Below are 26330 nucleotides of genomic sequence, written 5' to 3' on the forward strand. Positions count from 1 at the left end.
GAAATGACCCTCCTAACAAGAAGCAGCAATTCTTCAATCCAGTAATACTGAGGCAATGGAAAGGAAATGCACTGAGGTTTACCCCATCCAGGTCAGAATTCCACAAGTAACAGCGCTGTGGATTTCAATTAAATGCTTCTGTGCCCAGGTTAACCACTCTTATGGGGGCTTCTTGGTGGAGTAGTAATGAATTTCTACAGTTCATCTGTCTGTACAATGGTCGTGCTGTACCTGGCAGTAATCTCCACTGCCCTTCAGAAACTCCATAAATGTGTGACCAAGAACAGCACAGAACTAGGAATATGTCTACTCATTGAAGATTGTGGCCTAATCATACAGTTGGCCCCCAGGCGGTGGTGACACAGGCTGTGGTGGCAGGGCAGGGTCGGTGGTGGTCCTCTTGGGGTGGCGGCAGGGGCAGGGACTCGATCCTGCAGCAAGCAGCTCTGGGAAGCTCATTTTTAAAAATTTGTTTTTCATTTTGCTAGTCTCATTTAGTAATTTCCATGAATCTATCTTTCAGATCACTTATGGATTCTTCTGTATCACCTAGTTTGCTTTTAATTTGTTCTAGTGTGGTTTTCATTTTAGTTACTGTATTCTTCAGCTATGACTCTGTCTTACAATTTCTAGTTCCTTGTTAAAATTCTCACTGTGTTCATCTATTTTTTCCCCTAATTCAGTTACTATTCGAATTAGTAATACTTTCAATTCTTTGTCTAGTAAATTGTTTATTTTTTGTCTCATTAGTTGTTTTTTCAGGAGTTTTCTCTTTCAATTGGGACAAATTACTCATCTTCTCATTTTGCTGAACTTCCTCTATCTCTATGAAATTAGATGAAAAAGTTACCTATGGTGGTCTTGAAGAGGTGTCCTTATATGGGAGCATTCCTATACAGTCTGCGTGGACCCAGTGTCTTTGGTGAGAGAGATGGATGTGACATGAACACAAGTCATGTCTTTCCTCAGGGTGTGCTGAAAGCTGTCTAGAAATGAAAGGGCTGGGGCCAGAGCCAAGTTATGAGCCAGGTCTTCCCCTCTGCTCAGTGGCCATCACAGTCCTGTTGGGGGTGTGGTGGGTCCCAAGTTGCTGGAGCAGAAGCCCTGAGGGTTGGGTCAAGCTGGCTCCATTCCCTTTTAGTGTGTGCTCTTCTCCCTCCCAGCACTGGCCCCTCAGCCCCAGAGGGGAGCACTGGTGGAGCAAGAGGGGCTGATGTGGTTATTCAGCATTAGTTAGTGTATTGGGTGTGGTGATCTGGCTGCCATCAGAGATGTGGTCTGCTTGGGTGAGTGCCAGTAATGACTGCCACCTCCCTGCTCAGATGCCACTTAGGTTTTGAGCTGCTATAGCATCTCATGGTGAGCTTTTTCCTTCATCATGGCAACCATCCCTCCCGTGTGGAACTGTGAGTGTTTGCTCAGCTCAGATTGGGGCATGCACAAGGGCAGTCTCATGAAACCAGTCAGCCAGCTACATGGTTTCAATTGGCCCTTTCCACCCTGCTTTGGGAGGAAACAAGAAACTGTTCTAACTAGGACAACTCCTTGAAGGGCTTTAATTGCTACTTTGGGATTTACTCTCCCAGTGGCCTCAGTCAAGGAAAGCAAAGCACTATATTTATTTGTTTCAACAAAAGCACTGTTTGCGCTAGGAAAAGGCATCCATCCCTGACACAGTAAATGCTCTAATGAGTTCCTCCTTCCAGCTAAAACCAGATCTTTTTGGTAGACTCAGGACTCTCTCTTGTGTAGCAATGATAATTATGGTAGTTTTCAGGCTCTGCTATTGATGTAATAGATTAGAATATATGATGTAGGCAGTCTTTTATGTTGGTGATTTCAAAGAGGTGAAAACCAGAGATCAGATTGGTCCATGCATAAAGAGGCATAGATTGGGCAGACACAGGAAGGGCAGAAATGAAAGGAGTTGTTTGAATACTACTTAAGCATTAGGTAGGGGTATTAAAGGACTAATACAAGAAAAAAAATAAGCTGGCCAGTGACATGGGAATGGGGAAGAGAAACTCATGTCCACCACTATTTCCTCCATAACATCTTATTTAAAAAGAAGAGAAGAAATATTTTGTTCTACAGCCCATGAAAGCAAGATTTGATGAGGTCTTTATTTCCCTCTCTGGTAAGACTTTTAACCCTAAAGTTCCTACCTTTTTTCAACTTACATCTGTTTGTTTGTTTGATTGTTTTTTTGGTCTCATATCTCTTTCTAACTTTTATAAGAATGCTGAAGGATGGGTCATGCAGCAGATAAATATATGTCAGAGTTGCTGCTTTGTTTTAATTAATGTACTAAGTTATTCCTGCAACTGTATGAGGAAGAAGAAAATTATAGCTGCATCAGAAGAAGCAATGACAGCATTTGGGTTTATATTTCTCATCATATACTATCTCCCATTCTAAGAAAGTTTTTAAAAATTTTGGAATTTCCCCATCATCCCTCAAATGGCAGTGACATCTAATTGAAGTAATCTTCATAATTTACTCTTCAACTATTGCAATTTTTTAATTCAGCCATGGTGAACTTCTTCACCATCCAGTGGACTCAACCACACCTTCTTTGGTGAGGTCTGGACTTTACCAGAGGAAGTGCCTCTTTTCAAGCTTGTCCTTTCTTGGATACTGTCCCTTGGGCCAAGATATCATTTAGAGTTCTAATTACTTTTTTTTTTTATAGTTACTCTTCTTCTGTAGTTTAATAATTCTTTATATTAATCTTCTATTTAATTACAAAAATTTTTCCTTTAAGCAATGTACTGTCTGATTATCCTGCATGTTTTCTGGGCTGTAGAAAGTTGTCTAGATTAGTGTAACAATTAGTTAACGATTAAGAGTTTTAAGCCTTGAATCAGTCTTATAGTTGTGGGGCTAAACTGTTTCTAACTTTCCTGCTGAAACTCAAACCATTTATCTACTGCTAGCATCTTTTCAAGAGTTGCACTAATAAAATGTGAGCAATTAAAAGACCCCAAAATAGGTAACTACAGGTGGCTCTGATGTGATTTCTTTCCTTTTTTGCCATAGCTTATTAGAAAGTGTGAGAGAGAAAATTGGCTGTGGAAGGAGAAATAATGTGGCAATGTTGAATGAGGCAAACTTTCACAGAAAGAAAGAGGGATATTTAAATGGTGGTTATTATGCCTTGCCACTATAACAATATAATAAAAGGTGGTATTAATCTTTCCTATGAATGAGTGAAAAAGCATCACTTAATAGTTATAACTATGAGGGTGAGTCAAAAATTATCTGTTCTCTGGCTATAGAATTTTTAAATTAGCTTTTAGAAAAGACAAATACATCATTTTTCGACATAATCTCCTTGCTTTTCAATACACTTTGTCCATCAGTCAACAAGCTTTCATATTCCCTCATTAAAAAATGTTTTAAGCTGAGCTGCAAGCCATGAATGCACCACTATCTTCACTTCTTCATCAGAAGTGAATCTTCATCCTTGTAGGGCTGCTTTCAGGGGACCAAAGAGGTGAAAGTTTAGTGGAGCAAGATCAGGACTATAGGGAGGATGCTTTAACACCTCAAAACGAAGTTTTTGCAGAGTGTCGACAGTGTGGGCAGAAGCGTGTGGACATGCATACCCTTTGAATGCAAAAAAACGAATCAATGCATGTTGCCCTTTTGTGCAAATCACAAGTGGGGCATCCATTTTTACTTGCACTGCCGTTACAAATGAACTGATGTAACATGTTCACACCTGCACAGCAGTGACTGGGGAGACAGTAGCCTTGAAAGGAAAGCACTGATAAGACAGTGTAGCCAACAGAGGTTTTAATATAACCAGAGTGCGGATAATTTTTGATTCCCTTTAGTATTTATGAAATGCACTTCATTTTTTTTTTAGCAAAAAAGAAATATAAGATTCTCTAAGCACAATATATTAAATGATAAAATTATTTAAAGTTTTCAGTAAATATTCAGAATTCGTCTCTAAGTTGGAGAATAAAAATATATGTAGACATTAAAACTTATGATTAGAATTTACATATGCATAGTGAAAATGACTGTACTACCCAAAGCAATTTACAGATTCAATGCAATCCCTATCAAATTATCAATGGCATATTTCACAGAACTAGAGCAAGAAATCTTACACTTTGTATGGAAACGCAAAAGACCCCGAATAGTCAAAGCAATCTTGAGAAGGAAAGATGGAGTTAGTGAAATCAGGCTTCCTGATTTCAAACTGTGCTACAAGGCCATAGTGATCAAGACAGTATGGTACTGGCACAGAAATAGAAAGGAAGATCAATGGAATAGAACAGAGAACTCAGAGGTAAACCCAAACACATATGGGCACCTTATCTTTGACAAAGGAGGCAAGAATATACAATGGAAAAAAGACAGCCTCTTCAATAAGTGGTGCTGGGAAAATTGGACAGCTACATGGAAAAGAATGAAATTAGAACACTTCCTAACACCATATCCAAAAATAAACTCAAAATGGATTAAAGACCTAAATGTAACGCCAGACACTATAAAAGTTCTAGAGGAAAACATAGGCAGAACACTCTGTGACATCCATCAAAGCAAGATCCTTTTTGACCCACCTCCTAGAATCATGGAAATAAAATCAAGAATAAACAAATGGGACCTCATGAAACTTAAAAGCTTTGGCACAGCACAAGAAACCATAAACAAGACCAGAAGGCAACCCTCAGAATGGGAAAAAATAGTTGCCAATGAAACAATGGACAAAGGATTAACCTCCAAAATATACATACAGCTCATGCAGCTTCATACCAAAAAAGCAAATAACCTAATCCACAAATGGGCGGAAGGCCTAAACAGACATTTCTCCAAAGAAGACATACAGATGGCCAACAAACACATGAAAAGATGCTCAACATCACTAATCATCAGAGAAATGCAAGTCAAAGCCACAATGAGGTATCACCTCACACCGATCAGAATGGCCATCATCACAAAATCTAGAAACAATAAATGCTGGAGAGGATGTGGAGAAAAGGGAATGTAAGTTGGTACAACCACCATGGAAAACAGTTTGGAGGTTCCTTAAAAAACTAAAAACAGATCTACCATATGATCCAGTCATCCCACTACTGGGCATATACCCAAAGAAAACCATAATCCCAAAGGAAACATGTACCATAATGTTTATTGCAGCACTGTTTACAATAGCCAGGACATGGAAACAACCTAAATGCCCATCAACAAATGAATGAATAAAGAAGATGTGGCATATATATACAATGGAATATTACTCAGCTATAGAAAGGAATGAGATGGAGCTATATGTCATGAGGTGGACAGACCTCGAGTCTGTCATACAGAGTGAAGTAAGTCAGAAAGAGAAAGACAAATATTGTATGCTAACTCATATATGGAATCTAAAAATGGTACTGATGAACTCAGTGACAAGACAAGAATAAGGATGCAGATGCAGAGAATGGACTGGAGAACTTGAGGTTTCGGGGGGGCGGGGGGTGAAGGGGAAGCTGAGATGAAGTGAGAGAGTAGCATAGACATATATATACTACCAACTGTAAAATAGATAGCCAGTGGGAAGTTGCTATATAGCAAAGGGAATTCAACTCGAGGGTGGATGATGCCTTGGAGAACTGGGATGGGGAGGGTGGGGGGGGGAGTTGAGGGAGGGAGGGGATATGGGGATATGTGTATAAATACAAATGATTGACCTTGGTGTACCTCAAAAACTGGTACAAGAGTGTAAAGCAATTACATTCCAATAAAAATAAAAAAAAAATAAAATGATAATAAAAGGAAAAAAAGAATTTAAATATTGTCTCAGTTATTGTTCTAAAGAAAGAGAAATAATGTAGAAAACTTCTTCAGGCCCTGTGTTCCTTTTTCTCAGCCCTGTGATATATATATGTACACTTTCAACTTTAAGCACCATTAGTCAGTTTACTATCCATCTTCCTCCATCCTCACACCTTTTTGTGCTTCTTTGGTTTCTCAATGACTTTCTATCTTCCTTTTCCTAAAAATTTCTCTTTTCAAATTAGTTATATTCATATATCTTTTTGGAGACATTTAATCACTGGTCTCCCCATCTATTTCACAGATCTAGTCATGTGAACTAAGATTTTCAGCTTGGTAAGTTGATGTGCATGTGTTTCTTGTCTGTTTTTTTTGTATCTGTAGTTTTCAGTTTAGAAATAAGCTGGGTATGCAACTAAACAAATAGAAAAAGTTTTTCTATAAGAATATTTAACTAAAGCTTAATATTTTTCACCCTATATAAACATCTTGAAATCATAAATAAATCTGATATTGTTCATTGTATCTTTTAATCTATATGTAAGATTATTGGGATTGCAATTCTGTTTTCTATAATCACATCACTGGCAATTGCCTGAAAATGCTGAGAAGAAAACTAAAGCTATTTGTTAAAAAAAGGTTATTTGTTTCATGGAAGTATTCTTCTTTGGTTATGTTAGGAATTTTCAAGTTACTATTTATCCAGATGTCACCCTTGGATGAGTGAGAAGAACTCAATAGTTAGGAAGTTATTTTTCTATAATAGGGCAAATATCTGGATGAAATATAGAAGTAAAAAAAAAACCTTTATATTTACTTTTTCTAACTTTTTATTCTGGTAAATTATCAAATTTACAGAAAAGTTGCAAGAGTGGTATAAAAAACTACTATTAATGTTTTAACCAGATTCAGCAATAGTTCACATTCTGCCTAAAAGATTTATTCTATCACCCACCCATCCTCTCTCTCTCATCTATTTTATCCCCCGCCTTCTCACATCTATCTATTTATCCATCAATCACATATGTATCTATGTATCTATTATCTATCATCTATCTTCATTTCACATTCTTCATTGCAGAATTTGTCTTGTCCATTGCAGGCCAGCTGTCTTGTCCATCATGTCTCAATGTGAGTTTGTCTCATGTTTCTTCATTACTAGCATCAAGCTGTGCATTTTTGGCAGGAATATGACTTAAGTGACATTATGTCTCGTTCAGAGCAATGACTTTATGTCCTGTTCAGAGCATCATATCAGTAATCACATGATCTTGGTTTGTCTCAACATTGGTGATGTTAGCATTGATTATTTTGCTCTGGTGATGTCCACCAGGTTTTTCTATTGTAAAGTCTGCTATTTTTCATTTGGTAATTAACAACTAATTTGTGGGGAGATATTTCAGACGATGTAAATTGCTTTTTATATCTTCATTCACTAGTTTTTAGCATGCAGTTATGTTTTTCTAACTCCACAATTCCTTGTATATTTATTATTTAGGATCCTGCTGACAGGAATAGCTTTCTCTTCTCCACTATTTATTTATTCTTTTATTTATCAGTATTAGTTTGTGGATTCTTATTTCTTTCAACTCATTAGTATCATAGTTTCTTTTAATGCACAAATTGTCATAGAATTGAACAGTGGTAGGACCTTCAAACTGGCTTCTGTTTCTTTTTCATGTGTCTCTATGGTTCTTGGAGTATTTCCTTACGTTTTTAGGGTGTATGTGATTCTTTCCTCAGGTAACAAGAAATGAATGATGATGGAAAAATGAATGCAACTTCTGAAGGGTACTTTGTTCTACTGGGTTTTTCTAAATGGCCTCATCTAGAGTTAGTTCTCTTTGTGGTTGTCTTGACGTTCTACTTGATGACATTGATAGGCAACCTGTTCATCCTTATCTTGTCATACCTGGACTCCCATCTCCACACACCCATGTATTTCTTCCTCTCAAACCTCTCTCTTCTGGATCTCTGCTACACCACCAGCTCCATTCCTCAGTTGCTGATCAATCTCTGGAGCCAAGAAAAAACCATCTCTTACAATGGTTGCATGATTCAACTTTATTTTGTCCTTGCACTGGGATGCACAGAATGTGTGTTATTGATGGTGATGTCCTATGACCGTTATGCAGCTGTATGTAAACCCTTGCATTACACTGTCCTCATGCACCCTCGTTTCTGCTGCCTTTTGGCTTTGGCTTCTTGGGTAAGTGGCTTTACCACCTCAGCACTTCATTCCTTATTTACCTTTTGGGTGCCCCTGTGTGGACATCGCCAAGTGGACCATTTCTTCTGTGAAGTTCCAGCACTGCTGCGACTGTCATGTGTTGGTACCCATGCTAATGAGCTGACCCTCATAGTCACGAGCTCCATTTTTGTTCTCATACCTCTCATCCTGATACTCAGCTCCTATGGTGCCATTGCCCGGGCAGTGCTGAGGATGCAGTCAACAACTGGACTTCAGAAAGTCTTTGGGACATGTGGAGCCCATCTTATGGTTGTATCCCTCTTTTTCATTCCAGTCATGTGCATATACCTCCAGCCACCATCAGGAAATTCTCAAGATCAAGGCAAGTTCATTGCCCTCTTTTATACTGTTGTCACACCTAGCCTCAACCCACTAATCTACACTCTCAGAAACAGAGATGTAAGAGGGGCAGTAAAGAGACTAATGGGGTGAGAGTGATCTGGTATACTTGTAACATTAACAGTGCAATGGGGCATCTCTTCACCAGTGGTTCATCTACCCATCCATTCATCAGCCACTTTTTCATTCACTCATTGTATTAGCACTTATTGAGCGTGTACTCTTATGAGGTCACAGAGTTTGTGGTAGCAGATATGAATTAAACACAGTCTGCCTAAATACTAAACACTCTTTAGTGGAGAAAGCAGCCATGTAAAATGTGGATCAAATATCAATATTAATTTTTTCAGTGCACAAACCTAAAAAAATAAAAGTATCATTTTCTTAGTTGAAAATGAAGCATAGAATTTGTTGCAAAAATTGATAAAATTCAGGTGTAATTCCTGTGAAGAGATATTCTTTTTCTTTTTTTTAGTTCTTTTTTTTTAAGGACTTCTATTGAGATATAATTGACATACAATAAACTGCATATATTTAAAGTGTACAATTTGATAGTTTTTTCTTAGTAGTAATATATGTATGGTAACCCCATCTCCCATTTCATCCCACCCCAACCCTCCCCCCAAGATGATATTAATTAAAAAAGCCTAGAATATGGCACAATATCATTAGTAAGAAAATCAGTTTTATGAATCATAGTAAGAAATGCTCTCAGTAGTGCAGCAGAAGTAAGCATCTCACATTGCTCTTTTTTTCAAGTCAGTGAGAAGTAGAAAGGAGGTGGAAATCAGTTGTAAAGCTGTGATATATAGCTTGTAAAATAAAGATCATCATAGGCTATCGGGGTGAAGTAAGTGCTTGGAACACCTGCAGAACCCAGGAAACAATAAGGAATATCTGAGGCAGACATAGTACTAGGCTCTGAAAAATGAGCTGATGAATCCGATGGATATTTGAAAGAATTACTTGAAAATATTTGGAAAAATTTTGTGATAAAATCTGTATGAAAATGTTAGTTTTTTTTCCTTTTTAAGCTCAATATGATTTGAATATTTGTGGTTAGAAAGTTTATTATGAAAATCAACTTATATATTTTTCAAATAAAGAAATGTATTTTTTTAATTAAAGTAATAGTTTTGTTACCTGTATTATTGCTACCATCTCCATCTCACATAAGTGTACTATGTATGTAATACTTTAAACTGCACTCAGATTGAGCTAAAGTGGAATAAGGAATAAAGTAAAATCTTGGCAACACTTGAGTTTTGTATGGTAACCTAAATGTCTGTTTTAGTTTTGGGGGCCTCTAAAGTTTAGATATGACTGATTCAAACCTTTTCCCCTAAATTATTAAATGAAAAACACATCCCAAATCTTCCCCTCAGTTTCCTGTGTGGCTTGCAGTTACATTGATTCTGGTATCTTTGTCTTCTTTGTGTGTCTGTGATTCTTTCTTTATGTCCAACTAGGCATAAACAATAATATGGGGTATATTCATTTGTCCCTAACCTACTGTCCAAGAAATGCAGAACCAAGAATCATGTCTATAAAAGAATTTCTGGTAAATAATTGGGGACACATAGAGTGAACCATCACAGAGCAAAAAAACGTTTAAAGACTTAAAAGACATAGCTTAATTCTTTGAACCGTTTTGTACTTACAGAAATCTTATTGTTTGGGACACCTCATGTAATACCTGAGTCTCTCACTATCTAACAAAAAAAACCTTTAAAATTTCCCATCTCTTTTTTTTCTTTTTCTGGTTGAAAAATATATAAATATCTTTTTATACATGTAGACTATATTTTTCTTGGGATGCATAATTTTAGCCTATATGATTTTGAATCATAGCCACATTACTATAATATTCTATTTAATTTGTAATCTAAAATGAAGATTAGTTTCAAAAATTCTCCCAAAGTTTAACACAGATACTATTGTTTTTATTGCTTTGTACCTTTCAAACTACTTGCGTGAACCTTATGCAACTTTATCACAGGCAGGATATAGGTATGTTTTTTCTCACATCGTAGGTGAGAAAACTGAAGGGAAGAAGATATGTGACTCGCTTAAGCTTAAACAACTTGCATATGACAAATAAGGTAATGACAATAGATATTTACCTGAGTTCCCTTGTTATGGCCAACAACTAGAAGGTCTGAGACCCTACCATTGCCAACACTAAACCTCAAACCAGGTAAGGTAAATTGACATTTACAAAGCACACATGAGTTTGGGTCACAGGCAACTTTACGGAAGAACTAAGAGTGAAGCCAGCCTTTTCTCAGCTAAGAATGGAGGCTAAATGCACTGAAGGACCAGCTTCTTCTTTATGCCAGTAAACTTTTCCCTCCTCATCCAGACAATATCTCCCAATCTTTGTCCAATTCACTCATACTTATTCCTGTGCGGTATATTCCCTAAATACCTGCTTGGTTATTTCTTCTTAGTGTATCTCAGCAGTGCAGGATTACTGACACAAACATGTCATCAGATAATCACAGAAACTAGCTCTGGCTTCTAGCCCAGATATACTCATTCTCTTCCCTTTTATTGGCATCAGTGTCACATCTTATATCTATCTCTCTTTACAAATATGAAGCTGAAAGTTCACTGGTTATCATATGCTATGACAACATCAAGTGATTTCAAGTGTAATAAAATTTCAAATACAAATTCACCATATTCCAATTACAACTCAGTAACAATAAAACTTACAGAAAAGAAAAATAGTACACCTTACCACAGGTGTTCACCAGATTTCACAATGTTAATATTTTATCATTTGTCATTCTGTGTATAAGAATATAATATTAATATGCATTTAAATATTTTTCTGAAATATTATAGAGTATAATGCACACCTACCCTTAACTGTTCCTGACAGTATCTCCTAAAGTAAAGATCTAATCCAGGGTAACAAATTGGATTTAGGTGTTATGTCTCTTAGTATCCTTTAATCTGGAACCATTTTTCAGCTTTTCTTTGCCTTTAGTTAGCTTAATATTTCTGAAGAGTATAGGCCATTTATTTTAAGAGTTAATATCTCATTTATTTATTTATTTATTTATCGGGTGTGTTGGGTCTTCATTGCTGCACGTGGGCTTTCTCTAGTTGAGGCGAGCAGGGGCTAGTCTTTGTTCTGCTACATGGGCTCCTCATTGCTGTGGCTTCTCTTGCTGTGGAGCAAGAGAAGATGTGTGGGCTTCAGTAGTTGCAGCACATGGGCTCAATAGTTGTGGTTCACGGACTTAGTTGCTCTGAGGCATGTGGGATCTTCCTGGAGCAGCCCTCGAATCTGTGTCCCTTGCATTGGCAGGCAGATTCTTAACCACTGCACCACCTAGAAAGTCCCTGAGGTATATTTAATATACAAGAAGTTGCATGTATTTAATGGATACATTTTGATGAGTGTGAACATGTGCCTATACCCATGATGCTATCACCATGAACAATATTAAAATATCCACCATCTCCAAAAGACTTCTTGTGTTCCTTGCTTTTTTTTTGTGATAAGAGCACTTGTCATGAGTTGTGCACTTAAAAAATTAAGAGGGCAGAAGCCTATTATTGAAGGTACACTTTTATCACTATTGCATTCTATGTGGATACACTCACAATGCTGAAAGGGCAGTTGTCTTTTTTGTTTGTTTGTTTGTTTTAAGCTCTTTATTGGAATATAATTGCTTTACACTGTTATTCTAGTTTTTGCTGTACAACAAAATGAATCAGCTATATTTATACACATATCCCCATATCCCCTCCCTCCCGTGACTCCTTCCCACCCTCCCTGTCTCAGCCCTCTAAGTCATCACCCATCATAGAGTTGATCTCCCTGTGTTATGCAGCAGCTTCCCACTAGCTATCTATTTTATATTTGGTAGTGTATATATGTTAATGCTACTCTCTCACTTCATCCCAGATTCCCTTTTGGCCCCCACCCTGTGTCCTCAAGTCCATTCCCTATATGTGCATTTTTATTCTTGCCCTGTCACTGGGTTCATCAGTACAATTTTTTTTAGATTCCATATGCATGAGTTAGCATATGGTATTTGTTTTTCTCTTTCTGGCTTACTTTGCTCTGTATGACAGTCTGTAGGTCCATCCACCTCACTACAAATAACTCAATTTCATTCCTTTTTATGGCTGAGTAATATTCTATTGTATATATGTGCCACATCTTCTTTATCCATTCATCTATTGATAGGCATTTAGGTTGGTGGGGGGTTGTCTTTATAGTCCTAAAAGGTAGTAAGAAGATAACTTAAGAAAGCTGTCTAAACAGCTCTAAATAGTCTCTATACCTAAGCTTACAACATAAATCTTATTGGGTTTTGCCCTCCAAACTAAAAATTACCATTTTCCCTAAGTAAGACTAAGTTAGACAAAAGATATCTTAACTAGTAAAAATGATCAGAGATATTATTTGACATCAGAGAATTTTTATTTTCATTGTTTTGTGTGATGGGTATGTATGTGTGTGTGTGTGTATGTGTGAAACAAAACATTTTATGGCAGTCATTAACCAATTAGCCAAATTTTAAAGTTATTTAGAATTTTTTTCCATACCAAATATACCAAAGTCCATTTGTCTCAAGAACTGGACCAAGGACTTCCTAGGTGGCGCAGTGGTAAAGAATCCGCCTGCCAATGCAGGGGACACGGGTTCAAGCCCTGTTCTGGGAAGATTCCACATGCCATGGAGCATCTAATCCCGTGCACCCCAACTATTGGGCCTGTGCTCTGGACCCCATGAGCCACAACTACTGAGCCCATGTGCTGCAACTATTGAAGCCCATGTGCCTAGGGCCTGTGCTCCACAACAAGATAAGTCACTACAAGGAGGAGCCTGCGCACTGCAACGAAGAGTAGCCCCCGCTCTCAGCAACTAGAGAAAGCCCATGTGCAGCAACAAAGACCCAACGCAGCCAATAAATAAATAAATAAATAAATAAATTTAAAAAAAAAATCTTAAAAAAAAAAAAAAGAACTGGACCAAGCACCAGATAATCTGTTCTGTTTCAAAAAGTGGGTCTGAATAACAGCTGCTTCTTGTCCAGGATAACAGGTGATTTTCCATCCAATAATTACTTAGATATTGGTTGTACCGGAAGATATGCCAGAAAAGCCCAAATGACTCTTGTTGTCCTTACCTGTTAATTTTTCACTACACAACATTATGTTGATTTTCCACCATCTTAATTCAACATTAAGTAACTATAAAATAATTTAATATGCCTTCAAAACTGTAACTTATTTTATGACAAAGGTTTTAGCTGGATGTAAATCCTAGAGCTAAATATAGAACACTAAACTTTTAATGGTACAAATTCAAAACTTGTTGAAGTAGTCATCATATTGTTGAAGTAGTCAAGCTACTTTCCATTCTAGAAATATGAATTGTTTATTCTCATATTGATTCTTGCACAGTTTCAGAAGATATTCCTGGCTATTCCCATTATGCACAAAAATGTTTCCATATTGTGGTTCATTATTAATATCACTACATTGTTCTCTCATTGATTCAGAAGGCTTATGCTTATGATATTTTAAAGGAACATTAAGAAACAGCCCCAGGTTTTGTTCATATATTTTATTCATTTTAATATTTAATGATACATTCTTTAGTTAAAAATACAAAACACTAAATAAGTGTAACGATATGTTTTTAAAGAAACAGTAGCATCTAGATAAATTAAGGTTGATAAAGTTAAGAGATTCATGGTTGGTCTAAGGTGCAGAGTGCCTCACACTGAATGCACAGTGGCACCGTGCTGCCCACTTAGTTGTGGCCAATATCACAGAGAGTGACGAAATGTTTCTCCTCGTGACACTATCATAGGAAGTCCACTGATGAATGGTTTCATACTATTTTATGATGACAGTTTGAACCAATTAGTTTCTAATTTATAGCACTTTAAAAAACTGTTTAACACTATTTCAGTATGTACCAACCAAAATAGAACTATTTTTAATAGATTTCCACAAACAGGGTGCCCTTACTGGTATGTACTAACCAAGTCTTGTCTTGCCTAACAGCATTAGAGAGAATATGAGAAACATGACACATTTTGCAAGAGGAGCGTCTAACATGTCTGAGAAAATATGAGACAAGAATGAGTTGTTGGAGAAACCCCTATGTACCTACTCCAACTGTTAATTTCATTTGATGTCTGCCAACTATCACTTGGAAGTGAAAATGCTCCTCACCAGGTTGCCCAATGCCCGCTTTACATCCTTATTCCTCAGAGTGTAGATGAAAGGGTTGAGTGTAGGAGTCACCACTCCATAGAAGAGAGCCATGAACTTGGGCTGGTCCCTTGAGATGGAAGAGGGAGGCTGAAGGTACATGCTAATGCCTGGGCCATAAAAGAAGAAAACTACAATGAGATGGGAAGAACATGTCCCAAAGGCTTTTTTTCTTCCCTCCGAAGATTTGATCTTAAATACAGCATGTCCAATACAAGCATAGGAAGCAAGAATTAAGCATAGTGGCACAGCCAACAAAAAAATGCATACCACAGAGAGTGTGAGCTCATTAGCACCCTTTTCACCACAGGCAGTCTTTATCAGAACAGGAATCTCACACAATAAGTGATCCAGTGCATTGCGACCACACAGTGGTAACTGTAAGGTAACAGTGGCCTCTGAGACAGCACAGATCATTCCACCCAGCCACACAGTGGCCACTAATAAGATACAGACACGCTGATTCATGATGAGGGTGTAGTGTAGAGGCTTGCAGATGGCCACATAACGATCGAAAGACATAAGAGCCAAAAGCAGACATTCTGTGCCCCCCATTATGTGGAAGAAATAAAGCTGAACTGCACACCCCATATAGCTGATTGTCTTTTTAGAAGTTCCCAGGTTAGACAGCATCTGAGGGACAACGCTTGTGGTGTAGCACATGTCCAGAAAGGAGAGGTTGGTGAGGAAGAAATACATGGGACTGTGCAGACGAGGGTCTAACCTGGACACCAGAATGATGGCTGTGTTTCCCACCATGGCCATGGGGTATGTTATAAGCAGAATAATGAATAGAGGAAACTCTAGCCAAGGATGGTCAGTGAATCCTAGTAGAATAAACTCTTCGGGATGGCCTTTGTTAGTTAGATCCATCATCTTCAGTTTGTTTCACATACAGCAGGGAAGTGGCAGGAAAGGTAGAAAGAGTTTTGAGAAATGTTAAAACACAATTATGCACTGTGCACAGTTAAACATTCAGTCATATAAGATTGGGTACAGTATCTTGTGGGGGCAAATAATTAAAAGAATGTGACACCAGGTGACTTAATTGCTTTTCATAACACTACAAAACAAAGGTATTCACCTTAAACAAGTAACCTAACCTTTCTGAAGCTGAATTTCCTGGTGTGTATAATAAAGATGACAATAACTATGTCCTTGAGCTATAGTGGAGATTAAATGCCAAGGAGACGTGACTGTGTTTGGGACACCCCAAGGTAATGCTTTTCATGCTTTGGCTTGCATAAATATCAGCTGAAAAGTCCGTTAAAATGAAGTTTATTGGTTTCTATCTTTAGATGTCTGTTAGAGGAGTTGTGGCATGGGGGCTAGGAATTAGATGGCTGTTTTCTGAAAACACTTCTGCAAGGTATTACTGAAATATTAGGAAGACTAAAAATGCTGAGGAACCATAGCATAAGAAGGAGGTGGAGAAAACCTTGCACTATAAGAACCATTAAGATAGCCTTGCCCAGATCCAAGTATCAAAATATTATTATAGTTGAATACGTATATCATCCCAGTGGGGAGCCATTAGGCTGTTTTTAGTCAAATGCATTTTAGTAATTTAGAATTGAACAAGAAATTTAAACACTTTCATGTCAGTTTCTTGAAGTATAAACAGAGAATTTAGCTATGCCATATGTATTTTCCTATATTCAAAATTTGTTTTTGGATGTAAATTTTCTTGTATAACTACTTCATTCAAACTTGGCATTTGATATTTCACTTTAAATTTTAATTATCTATCTTGTAGGAATTTCTCTTTATCACACCAGCTTATCCTGTTTTTATATAAGACTTGGGACAGTTATCAGTGATTTACTTAATTGTATGTAGCTACAAATGCAACCTTTATGTCCAGAGAACTGGTGTCAGGGGGAAAGCCTTTATTCCAATTCAGAACCAGGGACTTATTCATAGCCAAAAATCATTTTACATACTGAGGCTATATTACTCTAAGAAGATTTTTTTTTAGCTGACAGACATATTGTAACAATAAAATCAGCTAGTTGAGTAGAACAATATTTTGAGAAAATTAATAATATAATGAGATTTTTTTGTTTATGCTTTAAAATTTTTTCCTTTATTTTTAAACTGAAGTATAGTTAATTTGTAATGTTTTGTTAGTTTCAAGTATACGGAAAGTGATTCAGTTTTATATCTATATATCTATACAATATTCTTTTCAAGATTCTTTTCCATAATAGGTTATTACAAGCTATTGAGTATAGTTTTCTGTGCTATACAGTAGATCCTGTTTTATATATATTTATACATATAGTATATTTTCTTTTATAAATAGTAGTGTGTATATGTTAATTACAAACTCCTAATTTGTCTCTCCCCCTCTCCTCACCCTCTCTCCCCTTTGATAACCATAAATTTGTTTTCTACATCCGTGAATCTATTTCTGTTTTGCAAATAAGTTCATTTGTATCATTTTTCCGATTCCACATATAAGTGATATCGTATGATATTTGTCTTTCCCTGTCTGACTTACTTCACTTAATATGACAATCTCTAGGTCCATCCATGTTGCTGCAAATGGCATTATTTCATTCTTTTTTATTCCTGAGTAATATTCTATTGTGTGTGTGTGTGTATATATATATATATACGCACCACATTTTCTTTATCCATTCATCTTTAGATGGACATTTAGGCTACTTCTGTGTCTTGGCTATTGTAAATAGTGCTGGTATGAACATTGTGGTGCAAGTATCTTTGTGATTTAGAGCTTTCTCCATATACATGCCAAGGAGTGGGATTGCAGGATGATATGGTAACTCTTCTTTTAGTTTTTCAGGGGACTTCCATACTGTTCTCTGTAGTGGGTATACCAATTTACATCCCATCAACAGTGTAGGAGGGTTCCTTTTTCTCTGCACCCTCTCTGACATTTATTACTTGTAGACATTTTAATGACGGCCATTCTGACTGGTGTGAGGTGATTCTTCATTCTAGTGTTGATTTGCATTCTCTAATAATTAGAGATGTTTAACATCTTTTCATGTGCCTGTTGGCCATCTGTTTATACTTTTCCTTTATTGGTAAAGTGTGTTTCATGACATCTGTAATCTTCTGTAAGGTGAGGAATATTCAGATGGCAATTTAAGGTAGTGTACTCCAGTGACAAAATTACTACTAGTTACCCTGCCAGTTAATTATTGATTTAAGGGCAGCAGATTACATTGGTAGGGTTGCAAAGCACAGTTTTCACATTCTCTATTTCATTAAATTCTCAAAGCCATCCTGTGAAGTGTCACACAAAGCTACTCTACACTAAAGATATGAATGTGGCCCTCTAATTTCACACCACTTCTAGGTCAGATGTGTATAATACAATAATAAAATAATAATTTCAACTCATGCTTAATGAACCCTGTGTGCCAAATACTAAAGTAAGCATTTTATACCCACTAAATCATTAAGTACCTATCCCCAAGTCCTATGACAAAGGAAATTTTAGTAACTATATTTCAAGGTATTGTTAATCATTCATCCCTGTTGTCTGCTGATAACTAGGGAGGTTCTAAAGATGAAAAAGCAATCAGTTCCTTCAATGAAATAGTGAGATAGTGAGACTGCAAATTCATAGTCTCAAGATTCCATAGTGTATATTTAAGCGCTATAATTCTATCCTAGTTGTCTAATCTTTTCCATGTGGTTCTCATATTTCATTACTTTTAACTCTCGGATACCATGACTTTTTTAAATCCATTTTTCGATCTACTTCCAGTGATTTTCCATCACTATCTAATTGCATAGGGATCTATTTATCCATGAAAGTTTAAAGTCACTTTCATACAGTGTCAGACTATCGCTTTTGACCTCTCTTTGTCTCTCTACTAACATTTTCATTGTAGTGTATCTTTTTTACATAATTTTCATCACGCAGTAGTGTAATTCTGTTTACAGTTATTGTTAAGTTATGTGTAGGAAAAGATTATAGAGGAAAGAAAATCTTTTTATCTGACCTCAAAATGTCTCGATGAAACTTATGGGCAAATCAATCCATCAAATTTTGACCACATATTAAAAAAGTTCACAGGATTTAATGAAGGATGCACTCTTCATTCAGATATTTAACATCTGTCAGCTGTAGTGTTTATTAACATTTACATGCTTTTAAGGTTAGTTTAAGTGGGATACAGAGAGACATTAATTACGATGAGAAATCTAGCTGCTTCTATAGCCACCAAACTAGTTATTTCCAAAGTTTAGAAAAGGCTCCCAGGTGAAATGCTCTCTGTTTTTCCTACATATATTTGGCACTATGATGTACACACATTGCAAACTCCAAGTGTCTTTTTACTTACCTTATTTTGATAAATATCATTTAAGGTAAAAGAATTGTGAAGAAACACGCTTGAATTTTTCAAAGTTTTAGAGAAGGACAGAGAAAATGTAGTATGCAGGTGAGTATTTAAGAATTAGCTTCAGCAGTGTGAATTTATCATTTCATACATTGTGTCCCCCTTCCTCCCAAAAAAACAACAAAAACAAAAACTCAGATTGGGAAGACAGTAGTAGATAACATCAAGGGTGCTTTGCAGGTGTGCTATTTGTATTATATTTCTGAGACTCTTGGGCTTTGTTTCATACAGTGCATTTATGCTTATCTCAGATGAGTTAGCAAAGTTGGTACAGAGTTCTCCATGGAAATGCTTCTTATGTATAGTTAGTTATTTATTGAATTGGGGTTGGTAGGAAGTCTCTTCTGTTAGATTTGTTTTAAAATAAACATTTGATTTCCTAACACATAGGAAACTAATTTTATTTTATTTTATTAATTTATTTTCCTTTTTTATGTTTCTTTTATTGTTGTGATTTTTTTCAATTGACATGCCACATTACATTATGTTCAGGTGTACAACATAATGTTTGACATTTGTATACGTTTGTATACTTCCACTTTTCAATTGGATTGTTTTTTCATTGTTGAGTTGTATGAGTTCTTTGTATATTTTGGATACTAACCTCTATTTGGATATATGATTCGTAGATATCTTTCCCCATTCTGTAAATTGCCTTTTAATTTTGTTCATGGATTCCTTCACCATGCAGAAGCTTTTTAGTTTGATGTAATCTCATTGCTTCATTTTTGCTTTTGTTGCCATTTCCTTTGGTGTGAGATTCAAAAAATATTCACTAAGAGCTGATGTCAAGTAGCTTACTAACTATGCTTTCTTCTAGCTGTTTTATGTTTTTCTTATATTTGAATCTTGAATCCATATCATGTTAATTTTCTGTATGATATAAGACAGTGGTCCACTTTCATTCTTTTGTATGTAGCTTTCCAATTTTACTGTCCTTTCCCTCTTATTCTTACCTCCTTTGCCATAAATTAATTGACCATATGCGGGTCTCTATTTTGTCACATTCTTCTGTGTGGCTGTGTTTACGCTAGACACTGTAGGTCTGTAGTATAATTTGAAATCTGGGAGCGTGATGCCTCCCACTTTGTTCTTTTTTCTTAAGGTTGCTTTGGCTATTTAGGATCTTTTGTAGTTCCATATAAAGATTTAAAATTATTTGTTCTAGTTCTGTGAAAAATGACATTGGAATTTGATAGGAATTGTATTGAATCTGTATATTACTTTGGTTTACATAGATATTTTAACAATATTAATTTTTTCATTCCATGAGAGTTGAATATATTTCCGCTTATTTGTGTCTTTGGTTTCTTTCATCAGTGTCATAGTTTTCAGTGTACCGAAACTTTGTTTTCTTTCACTTTCTTGGTTAAATTTGTTTCTAGGTATTTTATTCTTTTTGATGCAATTATATATGGGATTTTCTAAATGTCTGTTTCAGATAGTTGTTGGGCAATAATTTTAAATGGGGTACATTTAGAGCAAAGCTAGTTTGAGTAAATGATTCTGGAGGATTCAAATGTAATTTCCTTAAATATCTTACTTTATTTGTAGAATATCTCACATAAGATTTAATATTTCTGGCCATAAAATAAAGGGGCATAAAAATGAGATGAAGAGAGAAGGAAAAAAAAACATAAGTGGTCTTTCCAGTGAGGAGCAATAAAGGGACATTAAAAAAATCCTTTAAAATAATTAATGATTTTCTAATATAAAGACTAAAGGACATTCTCTCTCCTTACCTGTCACTCTCTTTCTCTTTGTCTCTCTTTCTCTCATACATACACATGACACATAATAGCAGTCAGATTTGTATACAGACCTTAAGATTAGAAAGTTACACACATAATCTATGAGTACATTATTTTGAGAAATTAAAATGCACTGAATAACAGATACAAAGATGTATGTTTCCCTTTGACATCCTCTTCCCATTTTTCATAATCCCACCTCTTTCCCTGAAGGTATCCAATAGTATCATATGAGTGTGTATTGTTCCACATTACTTGTGTGATGGGTGAATATATTTCATTCTTTCCTCCACCTGTTCCACTCTTTCATACACTATGTATGTTTTACCATATGCTGTCCCTTTAGAGTCTTAATCAAAAGGATTGCCTGGTATACGGCTTCTGGTGGGATTCAGTCAATGAGAGTGACCAGCTGAGGATTAGAGAATTAGAGAAAACAGCTGGTTTGGGTTATTTTCCCTTTGCTCCCTCTCAGCTGGAACACATGGGTCTGCCTGTGTTGCCCAATCAAGCCATAGCTCCTGGAGGTAGCTGTGCATTACAGATTCTCTTTTTCTTGTTTCCAGTGCCACTTCCCCACTTTGCTACTTCAGACTGTGGGTTTGTGACAGACTCCCCATGTGGCCAGCTCCAGGGTAGGACATGTATAGTACACATATAGAAATCCCTTGTTGGTGTTCCTAAATCCTTCTCACACCTTGTCAGTACTTCCTTTGATCAACTTCCCTCTTTATCCCAGTTGGAATGTGCCATCTATTTTATTCTGGGATCATAGCTGATGTAACTGTTTATTTACAAACAGACCATTTTCATTTCCTGCTTCAGGACTTTTGAATTACCTTTCTTCTGCCTAAAATGCTCTTGCCCTGATATCTTCATGGTTGGCTTCTTCCTGTCTTTTAGTTTTGAGATCATCTTCTCAGAAGGAATACCCAATATGAATATACTACCCAGTCTCTCTATACCATATTCTCTTTTGATTTTCATCAAAAGACTATTTTCTTAGTTGTTTTGCTTCCTAAGTCTCTCTCTGAAGGATGTAAATTTCATGACAATAGTAACTCAAAAAATACAATGGAATCATACATATGATTATGTCACTTGATTTTCACATGCACACATGCACACAAACACACATTTTTCCATGGTGGAGAAACTGACAAATCAATAATTAAAATCTTTCTTTTTTAAACACAACTCTCTGATATAGTTTTGCTGTATTCCATATGTTTTGGTAGCTGGTGTTTCTGTTTCCATTCTTCTCAAATTATTTGCTCAGAAATTTGTTTCTCTGAGACATTTGTTATTTAGGAGTGCGTGGTCTAGTTTCTATACACTTGTGTGTTTCACAATATTTTTGTTATTGACCTTAATTTCATTCTATTGTGCTTAGAGGACATACTTTCAATCATTTTAAATTTATTGTGACTTGTTTCATGGCCTAACTAATGGTCTTTATTCTGTCACATGTTCCATGTGAACTTAGAAATATATGTATTGTGCTTTTGTTGGGTCAAGTGTTCTATAGATGTCTGTTAGGTTTAGTTTGTTTATAGTGTTGTTCAGATCTTCTATTTCCTTGTTGATCTTCTGCCTAATTGTCCTATCTATTATTTTAAATGAGGCATTGAGGTTCAACTATCATTGTGGAATTATCTATTTCTCCAACTAGTTCTATTAGTTTTTACTTCATGTATTATGGCAATCTGTTTCTAGATGCATGCATGTTTGTAATTCTTGTGTCTTCTTGATGGATAGACCAAATTTATAATTTTTTTGGTCTATAATAACAATTCCTGTCTGTATGTCTATATTCTCTGCTCTCAGTATAGGTATTAGTTCTGTCTTTTTCCCCTTTATTTATTTATTGTTATTTTATCAAAGTATAGTTGATTTACAATATCATATTTGTTTTAGGTATACAGCATAACGATTCAATATTTTTACAGATTATACTCCATTAAAAGTTATTACAAGAAAATGACTAATTACCTGTGCTATATAATATATCCTTGTTGCTTATCTATTTTATACATAGTAGTTTGTATCTTTTAATCCCATACCCCTAGTTGGCTCCTTCACCTTCCCTCCCCACTTTGGTAACCACTAGCTTGTTTTCTGTGAATCTGTTTCTGTTTTGCGTATACAGTTGTTTGTATTATTTTTTTTAGATTCCACATAGAAATGATATCATACAGTATTTGTGCTCTCTCTTGGTTACTATTTGAATGAATTTCTTTTTTCATCTTTTCAGTTTCAATGTATTTGGGGTTTTTCATCTAAACTGAACATCTTTTAGACAGCATATAGTTGAATAATGATTTTTTTAGTCCATTCTGTCAATCTCCTTTTTTTGGTAAATTAATAGATGACTTTTCTGAAGTTTTAGGTCTGCAGAAAAATTGAGCAAAAAGTACAGAAAATTCCCACATACCTTCCTTTTCCCTACAAACAGTTTCTCCTATTATTTACATCTTGTATTAATGTGATACATTTGTTATAATTGTGAACCAATATAAATGCATTATTTCCAGCCAAAAAGTCCATTGTTTACATTAGGGTTCACTCTTTGTGTTGTACATACTATGGGTTTTGACAAATGTATAATGATGTATATCCTCTATTGCAGTGTAATACATAATAGCTTCACTGTCTTAAAATTCTCTGTGCTCCAACTATTCATCCCTCCCCTCCTTGAACTCTGGGCAACCACTTATCTTTTACTTTTTCCCTAGTGTTAGCTTTTCCAGGATGTCTTACAGTGGGAATCATATATAACATAGCCTTTTCAGATTGGCTTCTTTCACTTAGTAATATACATTTAAGTTTCATCTAATTTTTTTTTCTAGATAGCTCATTTGTTGCTTGAGTAATAGTCCAATATATAGATGTAGCACAGTTTATTTATCCATTCACCTATTGAAGGACATCCTCATGGCTTCAAAGCTCTGGCAATTATGAATAAAGCTATTATAAACATTTGTGTGCAGGTTTTTGCATGAATGTAAGTTTTCTGGTCATTTGGTTCAAGAACAAGAAGCATGATTGCTGGATTGTATGGTAAAAATATGCTTAGTTTTGTAATAAACTGCCAAATTGTCTACCAGAGTGGCTCTACAATTTTGCATTCCCACAGGAAATGAATGTTACTCACATATCCTTGCCAACATTTGGTGTTGTCAATGTTTGGATTTTAGACAATCTAGTAGGTATGCAGTGATATGTAGTTCTTGTTTCAATTTGGAATTTCCTAATGACATATGATGTTCACCATCTTTTAATATGCTTATATGCCACTTGTATGTCTTCTTTGTTGAGGTGTTTGTTCAGATTTTTTGACCATTTAAAAATTCAATTGTCTCTTTTCTTATTGTTCAGAGTTGTTTGATGTTTTTGGGTATGAAATATCTGAGATATAGTTTATTATGACGTATGTCATTTTACCAATACTTCATCCCCACTTGGGCCTGTCTTTTCATTCTATTAACAATGTCTTTTGAAGAGGAGAGGTTTTAACTTTTAATGAAGTCCAGGTTATCAAATTTTTCATTCATGGCTAGTATTTTAGTGTTGTAGCTAAAAAGTCATTATCAAAGCTTAGATTCTTTAAATTTTCTCCCATGTTGTCTTCTAAGTTTTATAGTTTTGTAATTTTACATGTGGGTTTATGATTCATTTTTAGTTAATTTTTGTGAAAGGTGTAAAGTCTGTATGTGTATTCATTACTTTTAATCTGGATGTCCAATTGTCCTAGCACTATTTGTTGAAAAGACTATTCTTTCTCTGTTGAATTGTTTTTGCTCCTTTGTAAAAGATCGCTTGACTGTATTTGTGAATCTCTTTATCGGTTCTCTCTTCTGTTCACTGATCTATTTGTCTATTCTTCTGCTAATACTACACTCTCTTGATTACTATAGTTTTTTAGTAAGTCTTGAAGTGGGTTGTGTCAATCTTCTGCCTTTGTTACATTTCTTTAGTGTTGTGTTGGATATTCTTGGTCTTTTGCCTCTCCATATAAACCTTAGAAATAGTCTGTTGATAGTCACAAAATAACTTGCTGCTATTTTGAAGATATTGTGTTGAATCTATAGATCGAGTTGGAAAGAACTGACATCTTGACAACATTGAGTCTTCTGAACCATGTACATGGAATATTTCTCCATTTATTTAGATTTTCTTTGATTTCTCTCATGCGAGCTGCATAGCTTTCCTCATATCAATCTTATACAGATTTTGTTAGATTTACACCTATATATTTTATTTTTGGAGTGCTAATGTAAATGGTGTTATTGTGGTTTTAATTTCAGTTTCCAGTTGTTGGTTGCTGGTATATAAAAAGCAATTGATTTGTGCATATTAGCTTTGTATCCTGCAACCTTGCTATAACTGCTTATTAGTTCTAGGAGTTTTCTTTGTTGCATCTTTGGGATTTTCTACATGTACCTGAATATGCATAGAAGCTGTATTCAAATTGCCAATAACCTGGAAACAATACAAATATCTGTCAACAAATGTAATGGATAAACTACATTATATCAATATAATGGAACACTGCTAGTAATGAAAAGGAACCATTGACATGAGCACCATTTTGGATGACTCTCAAAATTTTTTGCTGAGTGAAAAAAGCCACACCCAAAATATTACACACTGTGTGATTTTATTTCTAGGAAATTCAAGAAAATGTGAACTAATGAATAGTGACATGAAGCAAATTAGTTGTTACCTGAATCTGAGGTTGGAGGAAATGGAAATTATGGGCTGCAAAGAGGCATGAAGAGTTTTGAGGGAGTGATGAAATATTCTCTGTGTTGACTGTGGTTTGATTTCATGAGTCTATCCATTCTAAAAGCCATTCAATTAGACACTTTAATTGGATGTAGTTTATTATGCATACATTAGGTGCCAATAAATCTGATTCAAGTGGCCTGATTTCAGTCTTTTTTAGGGCCCATTCACATTCAGTTTATGTTTTCTCGTAGGCTGTGGCCCTTCAGTCATTCTAGCTGAAAATCTTGAATGTTTACAAAGGCCATGATTTCAGTCTTTTTAATTTTTTTAAATTTTATTTATTTATTTAATTGGTTGCACGGGGTCTTTGTTGCTGTGCGCAGGCTTTCTCTAGTTGAGGTGAGCGGGGGCGGGGGTTACTTTTCATTGCAGTGTGAAGCTTCTTATTGCAGTGGCTTCTGTTGTTGTGGAGCACAGGCTCTAGGCACATGGGCTTCAGTAGTTGTGGCAGTCGGGCTCAGTAGTTGTGGCTTGTGGGCTCTAGAGCACAGGTTCAGTAGTTGTGACGTACAGGCTTAGTTCCTCCACTGCATGTGGGATCTTCCCGTCCCAGGGCTTGAACTGGTGTCCCATACATTGGCAGGCAGATTCTAAACCACTGCGCCACCAGGGAAGCCCCCTTCCCAGTCTTTTGAGATAATGAAAATCCTGCTCTTTAGCTGCTTAGCCACCAGTTTCTGTTTTGATGTGTGGCTGGTATAGAAAACATGACAAATATTTTGATAAGCGGTGGTATATATCAGGCTTAGTTCTCTGTGTATCACTTCTACCTGAAATTTTAACTCCTTAATCCTGGCT

At 35.9% G+C, this 26330-nt stretch overlaps 2 protein-coding genes across 2 annotated transcripts; one reads left to right on the forward strand and one right to left on the reverse strand.

Moving 5' to 3' along the window:
- The first annotated feature begins 7525 nt into the window (after window positions 1-7525).
- On the forward strand, window positions 7526-8455 carry LOC130831642 (olfactory receptor 2J3-like). The gene has a single exon (XM_057699955.1). It carries the CDS (start codon window positions 7526-7528, stop codon window positions 8453-8455), a length of 930 nt encoding a protein of 309 aa, XP_057555938.1.
- Window positions 8456-14545: 6090 nt separating this feature from the next.
- LOC130831873 (olfactory receptor 2B11-like) lies at window positions 14546-15484 on the reverse strand. Its single transcript, XM_057700332.1, has one exon. The coding sequence runs from the start codon at window positions 15482-15484 to the stop codon at window positions 14546-14548; it is 939 nt and encodes a 312-aa protein (XP_057556315.1).
- Between the last annotated feature and the right edge of the window lie 10846 nt (window positions 15485-26330).

This window comes from Hippopotamus amphibius, chromosome 11 (assembly GCF_030028045.1).
Source record: "Hippopotamus amphibius kiboko isolate mHipAmp2 chromosome 11, mHipAmp2.hap2, whole genome shotgun sequence".
NCBI classification, from domain to species: Eukaryota; Metazoa; Chordata; class Mammalia; order Artiodactyla; family Hippopotamidae; genus Hippopotamus; species Hippopotamus amphibius.

What these genes read in the sequence shown, in the direction of transcription:
- LOC130831642 (XM_057699955.1), top strand. Translation starts at nt 7,526, where the DNA reads ATGAATGATGATGGAAAAATGAATGCAACTTCTGAAGGGTACTTTGTT.
- LOC130831873 (XM_057700332.1), bottom strand. Translation starts at nt 15,484, where the DNA reads ATGGATCTAACTAACAAAGGCCATCCCGAAGAGTTTATTCTACTAGGA.